General features: G+C 29.9%; 1 protein-coding gene across 2 annotated transcripts; it reads right to left on the reverse strand.

Annotated features, from left to right (window-relative positions):
- Positions 1-2,031: 2,031 nt before the first annotated feature.
- On the reverse strand, positions 2,032-9,333 carry LOC123296785 (run domain Beclin-1-interacting and cysteine-rich domain-containing protein). Of its 2 annotated transcripts, none has more exons than XM_044878441.1 (8): positions 8,953-9,333; positions 5,799-7,164; positions 5,036-5,300; positions 4,781-4,972; positions 4,537-4,719; positions 3,644-3,826; positions 3,432-3,585; positions 2,032-2,662 (listed from the first exon to the last, which is right to left on the reverse strand). In XM_044878441.1, the coding sequence occupies exons 1-8, from the start codon at positions 9,136-9,138 to the stop codon at positions 2,447-2,449; spliced, it is 2,745 nt and encodes a 914-aa protein (XP_044734376.1). In that variant the 5' UTR covers positions 9,139-9,333; the 3' UTR covers positions 2,032-2,446. The 2 variants fall into 2 exon arrangements, with proteins under 2 accessions (XP_044734376.1, XP_044734383.1); XM_044878448.1 differs by lacking the exon at positions 8,953-9,333 and adding an exon at positions 8,778-8,815 and having other exon boundaries at positions 2,033-2,662.
- Positions 9,334-10,187: the final 854 nt, after the last annotated feature.

Below are 10,187 nucleotides of genomic sequence, written 5' to 3' on the forward strand. Positions count from 1 at the left end.
ACTACTATATTTTAATCAATTTTTCAATCGCCAAGACAATGCTACTTATATGTTCTGGGAGTTGTAAATAGAAAATTTATTTGGTACTCCTCGTTTATTTTTCCTCGCATATTTATTTTAATGATTGTCTGATAGGTTTTCTTGTCATTATAATCCAACTTCATATCTTGGTCTTAAGGAAATGAAGTGGCTGGAACTGCTTGAATATGCAATGTATAAAGAATGGAAGTTGATTCCCATCGTACATAATAAATTATAGAAAGGATGTACCTTTAAAAGAGCACTTTATGCTTCAAGATAAAAAGAGAGTAAGAATACAGAGTAACGTCAATTTTAAATGATTGGGATACCATAATAAATTAAAAACAAGTGAAAACAAACAATTGACTGAGTTAATTGTTGAAATACCATGCATATTCAGTGTTGATTTCTTTATCACATTACACATACAAACCTGTGACACATACATAACTGATAATCAAGTATAGTACATATTATAAAATTTCCGCCTGATTGGCGCCCTCACGGGTAAACAGTGATTTTTAGGAAAAAATGTTTCAAACAAAAGTTGTTTAATTTTTGATAAGGAACATTTTTTACATTTAAAGTTTTGTTCTAACTCTAACGGTTTACAAGATGGGTCCTACGGACCCAAGACCCAATTGACCTATGATGCTCATTTACGAACTTGACCTCACTTTTTACGTCCTGAGTACGCTGTAAAAATTTCAGCTCGATATCTTTTTCGTTTTTGAGTTATCGTGTCCACAGACGGACAACCGGAAATGGACTAATTAGATGATTTAGTGAACACCTATGACAAAATTTTTTTCCTAGCATCATTATTTTTAAACGTTACAAACTTGGGACTAAACTTAATATACTATGTATATTTCATATATACATGGTATAATAACCATTGACTTATCGTGAACGTGAATGATACTAAAATGAGTCTGGTGTCGAGGACAGCTGCGGAACGGACGTTTCTAGAAAACAATGAAATCAAGACTGGCATCTAATCTATATAGCTGTACAAATTTAAAAAAAAATATGGGCAGTTGATATAAAAAGTTCAATGTGGAGTTCGATTGACACGAATATCAGTGCGAAGAGATGTTATTAAAATATATCTCTTCGCAGAAAATAGGGAATCTCGCAAATAAAAAATATTAACCAAAATAAAAAAAATTCAAATTCGTCATAAAAAAAACCCGTCACACGATTTGATGGACGATATAGAAGTCCTTAGTCTCCCTAGAACTTGGACGCAGAAAAATATTTTTTTACAAAATGCTAGACGCGATGGGAATTCAAAGAAGTTTCCGCTATAGTCACTAATTAAAATACTTTGATCATGAAGTAATGTTTCATTTTTAACTTCTTCTACACTTAAAATGTTGTAAAAGATCCAATTGCTAATGAATAAAACAAATACAACTCTCACTCTTTTTGATAGAAAATTGAATGTGTATAATGTATATTCATAAAATAATTATATCATGTGTATTTGCTTCTATCCATGTTTTAAATACTTTAATTTTTAACGTAAGAACAGTTCGTTTAACATATATCATTTATTCATATTTTTTCGACATCCATGTATTCATTTAAGTCATCAAATTCGGGCATCATATTTTTCATAATAACTCATAATTATATTTTCTATTTATAGGAACAATGAAAATTAATTCTGTTACTTCCATTTGTATTATTTGTTTTTTCACGACGATGGAATTATTGCATTTCAGTGTTATTATTCGATCCAGTTAGATATTTCTCAGTGTGTTCAGAAAGTTAATTCTTTAACCTCCTCCTTTTCATTATTGGAAATTTTTTCCTTAAGAAATCACGGAAGAAAAAGTACATCAAGTTAAATAAAATAATTTTATTAATAAATTAATTTCTATTTTTTTCGTTCAACTATTAGTGTAGGAATATACATTTCTTTAAAAAATAAAATATATAACAATAATATTAAACAACATATTAATTAAACTAGTGCTTTGTTAAAATATTTAAGAGACATACAGGTCACTTTGGTCAGGAAAAGCGTTTTTCTCTAAAGATTATAGGCGGATTCTATTTATTATTGTGTAATTTGGCTTTATTATAAAGAAACGGTAAAAAAATTAACACTCATTTTTGTGCTACAATTTTGGATTCTATAATAAAAGGCACCTACAATATACAAATGTGATTTATCGAAACAATTACACTTGTACTTTCTTTTCAATTATAAAACTTGATTACTCTTTATCTATGCCTTTTAGATTGAACTATTTTAAATGGACGGTGTAAACGAATGTTACCTAATACTAAGAAAATTCGAGTATACAATCATATTAATAATATTTTTAATGTTTCACATACTTCAACTCCGTATTTTTGTGCAAATTACACACTTTACTATGAATTACAATGATTTCTATCAATTAAATAGAAATTAGTTGACAATTGTAGCCTCTTGTCGACTCTCACGCCGCTGTTTCAAACGCACACATCGCTTGCATGGTACTCCACAAGGATCGTATGTCCAACACTTTTTTTTATGGTAACAAGCCCCACAAGTTGGACATTGCGAAACTTTTTGCAGTTGCCATGGAAATATAATATCACCCGATAAACAAACTTCACAAACAAAGCCACGGGCTTTACAAAGCTGTAAAAAAATAAATTATTAATTGTTTACACAATGAAAAATCACTAAAATTAACAACAATGGTTACCAAAAGTTATTGAAGTCGGAACTCATTAAAAGCATTGTAAAATTAAAAAAAAAATTAAATGTGTTTAATTTAGAATTTTTTCTAGGAGTGAATAATGAACATATATATATACGAAGGAGTCTGGACCCTTCAGGGTTCAACATTTTAATCAAGGATTATTAGATAAAGCATAATTAAACTGATCTTGCTAACGGGAATCAGGAGATGCGGAATCAAGGCATGGGAAGCCAACCTTGGCAGTTGGAATTTCACGAAGGACATACCAGAATAGTTATGCATAATCGAAACCAGATTATTTTTCTCTGCTCATCTGAAATTGGTCCAGAATTTCTATTGAGAATTAGAGTGGATCTTTTAACAAGACACTGTCAGTTAACTACCGTCTTTATGACTAGAAGTTTTCTTGTCTTGTAGCTGCATTTGCTTAAAACAACACCTTTAATCAGGAAACATCTCTGCCTCCAGGTGACAGGATGCTCTTCTGTGACTTTATGATTTTATATACGTAAACAAAATTATTTTATAACTCGTGATTTGTTCAAAAGTTATAAGCAATTGATAATAAAATTGTACTTAAGACTTCGATTGCTAATAGCTATGTCACAATAGAGTAACAAATTTGTCATTAAAAACGGATACATCTGTTCTATAAAATGCTTGAATCATATCTTAAATATTCTCGATGATTCAGAAAATACTTACATCACAGGTATTTACATGAAGGAGTGCAGTTTCCACTCTTTCTTTCAGTCTCATTACCATATCTCCTTTCTTTATCGAACATAAATCATTAATTGAATATAATTCTGGTTCTGCATAAATATATGAATTTTCTGTCTTTAATATATTTTGAATCCTAAAATAAATCAATTTATCAGCATACATCTTATATTCAAATTTTAAATTCAACTTACGTTACTGCAAATCTACACGTTAAAACAAAACTTTTAAGAAAATATAACTGTAATCGTAAATCACGACATTTTTCAAGTTGTCGATTTTTTCGATATAAACCAGGATTAATGTCACCAATGTTAAATAATGGATCAACACTCATTTGATCTAACAAACGATATGAAAAATTTGAAACAGGATACCTAAAAATCATACAATAAATAATAACAAATGTTTATACGTGAAAAATGTTTTTACCAACGAAAAAGGAGATTGTCAAGTCAAGCCATTTTTTTTAAATTTCTGATCATGCATAACTTTTTAGAGAACAGTCCGATTTTGATTATTCTATTTTTATTGGATAGAGTATACTTTAAAATTGGTACCGTAAAAATTTGAAAAAAAATATTTCCCCTAAGGATAGGGATAGGGAATGGATATAGAGGAATGTTTACCCACTGAATTTTCATCTGTGAATGGATTCTTATACATGTTCATCGATTTTCCCGCCAATTGTGAACCGATTTAGTTTGAAAGGGTATACTCTCCAGGTAGTCTCATAATTGTTTCATCAAAACCTGTCATTAGCTTTTAAGATATGGACTAATACGTCTAATTGACTTTGTTTACCACGTACTCATAGAAAAGCAGGGTCGAAAACTTTTATACCAAAAAATGAACGATATTTAAAGCCTCTGTGTGTTCGATAAACCCATTAAATTAACAAATTTTCCCTGATTAATATAAACCATGTATTGTTTTTATGTTCTTTGTAAAAGTCAAGCATACAGATGATGTTTTTAATAACTTTTGTTACATTACATCACTTTATTCTCTAAAGTACAATATGTTTCAAAATAAAAGTGTGTTTGTGTCCGTAATTATTTAAATTTTGTAATATAACTTGTTTTACCTATTAAAATCCCATTTATGCAAAATACGTCCCGGAATTAAAGCTAATTGATTGCTGTGACATCCAGTACAAAAATATCTACCCAAATAATCGCAATATCTAAATCGTGATGCATATTGTACTGCCACTCGCATTCCACATCCAGCACATCGATAATTCTGTTTATCCATTAACTCTCGACGTCTTGTGTAGAAAAAATCCAAATTAATAACAACTATGAACAAATAAATAAATAAAAACTTACATTGGAACAGGATGCAGAGTAAATATAATTTGCGGTCTAGGCGGAGCCCAATCTACAGTTCCTCGTAAAGGTGTTATATGATCAGGTGAAGATGAAACCGATGCATCTGGGCTTATAGGCCAACTTGTTGGCAAGGGTAATAACTGCTGAGGAACTTCCAATTCTGAAACTAACCATTGTAGCTCTGATGCCCTTCAATAGAAAATAAACCATTATTATGTAAAAATTAATTTTAAAAAGATTGTTTATATTTACTTTGGTAATTGTTTTGGTTTAAATTTACTGATTAATGATAAAGCAACACCTTCCGCTGATAAAACACAATCTGATTGTCCATCAGGGGCTTCTCGAGGTCGTTTTAATACATCTGATCCAGAATAAAGTGATGCTAGTGACACAGAAACACTATGAGAATGTGCTAAATTTGATGCAGAATCTATTTCAAAATCGTCGATACCCCCATCTGTACTTAGAGTATCATCCTGTGAATCTGGTGGGGTTGATCTAGGAGTGATTGTTGCTGTAAAATTTAAAATTTCGATAAACATTGCAATCACATGATAGTTTATGTATACATAATTCACACTATATTCTAAAAAATTATATTCCAGGGAATTCTCCCTGATGTTATTCTATTTTTCTTCGAATTCTTAAATGAAATGGAAATTAAAAACAACAAATTGCTTTGGAAATTTTAACATTTTTTCGCTTTTTTTCTAGCATGTAGAATAATACGTTTGAAGAAAAAGAGACTACATTCATTTTCGAGAGTGAAGGAGGTTTGCTTTTGAAAAATTACATTTCTGGGATTTCTCCCCTTGTATAGAGTACCTCCTTCTTATGTATGGAAATAAAGATGTAATTTCGAATATTCCGAAATAGTGCCAGGTTAAAAAAATATTCAAGTAAAACCCTTTTTCTCAATCAATGGACGTTTAATAGTTTGATTAAAATCTAACTCTTTCACAAAATTCAGAATTTTTGTATTGAAATTTATGTAATTCAGTATAATACATACATTCATCATCGTCGTCGCTTATAACTCGATGGACTTTCTTTTTTAATTTATGTTTTCTCCGAAATCGTATACGCTGTTGTAAATGATGCATTTCGTCTTCACTTTCTTCGGTTTGTTCAACTTCAATTCGCATTCGATTATTAAATTTAACTTGTTCAATTGCTGCTATCATAGCTTCTGATATACTAAAATGTGCATTTTCTCTATCCAATTCTGCACTAGTATGCGAAAACTGACCTGATGATAAAAAACTAGTCAGACTTTGTCCTTGTACAGGTCTTGGGAAATATCCAGTTGCCATGGGTGTAATGCTCGATCCACCATCTTCGATAAAACTCTTTTTCGGGCATCTATTTATATCCTTTTTACCAGCTTGAACTGTTAATGGCATAAATGAATAATCGGAACCGGAACCTAAAATTATTTGACCTGCTTTTGTCAGTTTTTTTATCGGTGTTATTGAATCGCTTGATTTTAAATCGGTACCCTTTTGTGGGGAAGATGTGGTAATAATTGATTCGTTTTCAACGTAAATGGAATCATTATCGTAAATAATTTTTTTCGGTGTCATAATTTTCGAATTATCTAATGCAATTTTAGTATAATCAACGCTTAATACACTAGGGGATAATTTTTGCTCGCGTGATGACATGAAGGAAACGTTTTTGTGCATTGGAGTATTTGGCATTGTTTGGGAAAACTTCAATGAAATTGTAGCACTTCGTTTTCTAAATCGAATATTTTTTTGGTTTACGTCATATTTTAAATCATTTAAACTACTCCAAGGTTTTAATTTTCCAACGTTTTTTAATTTTGGTTTTTCTTCATATGCATGATCTTTACCATCAACATTATCTTTTATGTTCAAATCTCTAAGCAAAAAAGAAATATTTTCTTTTATTTTTTTCGCCTCCTTTTCTACCATGTTTTCTTCGGAACTATCATTTGATTTTTTTACCCACTCATGATTAGATCCAACACTTGGAAATGAAGAACTTCGGCGATGTGATCGATCTTTTATTTCAAAATTTGTTAATAACAATGTTGGGTTTATTTCAGATAATAAGCCAGGTTGATATTGTTCTAATGCTCTTAAACAAATAATTGTAGCTTCACAGTAATTTTCTTGACATAAGAACGCCGTTGGTTCATAACATGTTAACAAATGTTCTCGATCTGATATTAACCATGATAATTTTTGTGATAAAGAATGGTTTTCTAAACTTCGATAGAGCCAAATAGAAGCTTTATCAGATTTTAAATGTACCGGAATATGTGGTTGGTAAACTGATTCAACATTCACCGATGATGAATTTGGTTGTAACCAGTCTAAACCCTGTATAAATGCCATACAATCAGGTTCACCCTACAAAAAAATGACGATATTATTAATATTTAAATTGAAAACCAGACAACAATAATATACTGAAATAAGCTACATGAAATTAAAAGTTCAAAATAAATAATACTGTCACTAAGTGTTAAAAAATAAAATTCGAGCTAAGTTCTAAAGGGCCGAAATAAAATATTTTTCGGATTTTTTTGGGTATCAACTTCAAATATTATTATAATAAAAAGAAATAGGATTGCTTTTACTCTTAATTTATAATATAAGTTTTATAACGACTTGAATAATACTTGAGTGTTAGTTATTAAAGAAATTCGTTAATATGCTTTTGAAGTCCTTGATTAATACGAATCTGGAGTCAAAATTAAAAATTCATGGAATAGGGATACAATAGAAAAATTTTCTACATATTTAGCAAACTCTCAATTCATAAGAGATTGAAAATCAAAGAATCAATACTTAACAAAGAATTGATGTATTATTTTATCATAATTTCTCTGCAATTGACGCCAAAAATTTGAAAATGCTAAAAAGCACTTTGGCCAGAGGTCAGAAACTATTTATTAACTAAGATTTTGAAGGTCTTTTATTCAAATTAAAGCCTAACACGAATTGTAAGAGTCTAACAAAAATTTTTATTTAATTAATTCATTTTGCTATTTTGTAATTTAAACTCGGGCACACACGTCCATGCATTTTGCATTTTTTACAGTAAGTCAGGGAGTCTCTATAAGGATTTTATGCAAACGTCTTGCTTGCACAAACGACATTAAGTTTTCAATCATAGCAATTGCGTCATTATTATCCACCACTGCAGGAAAAACTGCTATGCAAGCTTCTGCGAGCATTTTTTTCGAATACGTAATCCTCTTCCTTATTAAATATTTTTAACTCTGTATAAGAGAACTAGGCGAATATGTTTTTTATCCGCCAAACTCCTGAGATAAAAGTAACTTCTTCCAAGTCTCTTATACGTTTTTAAAACTTCATATTTGACTTGATTTCGAATCAAAATACTCAAAAACATTTGTATTTGACTGGTATAGAATTAGACGAAGTGAAATCACAAACTACCAGTACCATATATTTGTACATATTATTAAACAAGGATATTCATACACAGTCGTGTGTCCAGCGTAGCCCTAGCATTCACAACAACGCTGGTTATGCTGTCAAAACACGTAACACTAATTTTTGGAAAAAGAGGTATCGTAAATATCTATCTATAACGAACCAATTCTCGTATATTTTCAAAATTTAATTTCATTTTAATCAAGCCTCGTAATTCACACCTTTTAAAATCCAAAACTCGTAGATAACTCCCGACCAGAAACCTAGTGAATGCAACTTTTTAAAATTCAAAACTTGCAACTCCACAAAAATAAAATATTAAAATTAAACGTATTATTTTGTTTAATTTGGAATCGTTTTTGAGTAATGTAGGTAATAATATATAGCATGGATTTTGGTTAAAAGATGAAAAAGAGATAATTTTTCTATTTCCTGTAAAATTTTTTGTTTCGGTTGCGTGGTTTTGGCAGTTTAGTCAGCGACAAGCGGATCTCTAGCGTGAGTCATATTTACATTTAAAAGCGCAAACCCACATTAATTCTTCCTTAACAGACACAAACCTGAGACACACTGGATGCACGATTGTGTTCGAACATTATTGTCTGCTAATTGTCACTGAATTAAAAGTAAACACTGGTAGTTGTAAGTTGTTTCCAAAATAATCCCGGAAAATGCTTCTGTACGACAAGATATTCAAGTGTCACTAAAACTAATATTACTAACGATTATACTCACATCTTCTATTCGAAAAATTTTACAATGATGACGAAATATTTTTTCCATGGCCTGATGTAAACGATTTAAACCTCCGTAAACATTCCATACATTTGTCACTTGACTGATTAATAACCCTTCGACGGTATTTTTTAGATCTTTTAATAAAGATTGCCGTTCAATTTCTAAACTATTTGAATTGTTCATTTTGAAATGTCACATTTATATTTTATTTTATTTAAAACTGTCTTAAAAAATAAAACTTAAAATGTGGCAATGATATCATAATTGTTTATGTGTCATTTTAGACAAGCATTTTTATTATTTTTATCTCAACTATCTATCAATTCCTCAACACTATGCATTCCTCCACTTGATTATTTATGAACTTAATATTTTTTATCGGTATATTTATCTTTGTTTGGTAACACTTTGCTCCCAAATGTTTATGTGTATACAGAATCAAATAAAAATAAGTTACAATTATTAAATAATTACTCGGATAAGTTAAATAATATAGTAAATGAGTGCATTAGTTTTTAGTTGCTTTAACCTAGTATATTGAAAATTTTGTTTATTTTTGTAGACTTAAATTTTTATTATTAAATTAAAATTTAATTTTAACTTTTTTAACAATTGCGGCGGCTATTTTGATTAAATATTTAGTTTTTATAATCAATCATTTGAATAAAAATACATAATAAAATGCAGCTCATAAAAATTCAATAGCTGCGTTCACAAACATTATTCCATGCACTACGCTTTGAAGTTGATCACATGGGCCAATCATAAATATAACAATATGACATCGTAGTTGATTGCATGATTATTATTGACCAATGTAATCAGTTCTTTCATTAAAAAATGATTTCAACGTTTCATGAATGCAACCAATTCATTTTATAATGGGTTTTCCATTAAGAGTGTCCGATTTTTATGTTCAAAAGCAGAGGAACCTACGAACCAGCAAACGGTTTGGATTTTACAAAAACATGAATCAATCGATAATACCTGAATAAGTTTCATTTCATTGACACTTAGTGAACAATTAGCAAATTTAAAAGCCTTTGACAAATTATCAGCCTGGATGAGCTCTGTCCTTGACATAAAAATATAACTAATAACTTGAATTATGTAGAAAATATACCTCTAAATTTTTTTTTTTGAAACGAAACCAAAAACCATTGTTATACCAAGTATGTATGAAATATATCAAGTTATACTGTATTGATAATTGGGAGTTGCAACTCGCCAAC

Source organism: Chrysoperla carnea, chromosome 1, assembly GCF_905475395.1.
Source record: "Chrysoperla carnea chromosome 1, inChrCarn1.1, whole genome shotgun sequence".
NCBI lineage: Eukaryota > Metazoa > Arthropoda > Insecta > Neuroptera > Chrysopidae > Chrysoperla > Chrysoperla carnea.

Excerpts from the sequence above, each read along its gene's own strand:
- LOC123296785 (XM_044878441.1), bottom strand. The coding sequence starts at position 9,138 with ATGAACAATTCAAATAGTTTAGAAATTGAACGGCAATCTTTATTAAAA. Across the intron at positions 4,973-5,035 it reads AAACCAAAACAATTACCAAA|GGCATCAGAGCTACAATGGT; the intron begins GTAAATATAAAC and ends TTTCTATTGAAG. Across the intron at positions 4,720-4,780 it reads ACTCTGCATCCTGTTCCAAT|ACGTCGAGAGTTAATGGATA; the intron begins GTAAGTTTTTAT and ends TTTCTACACAAG.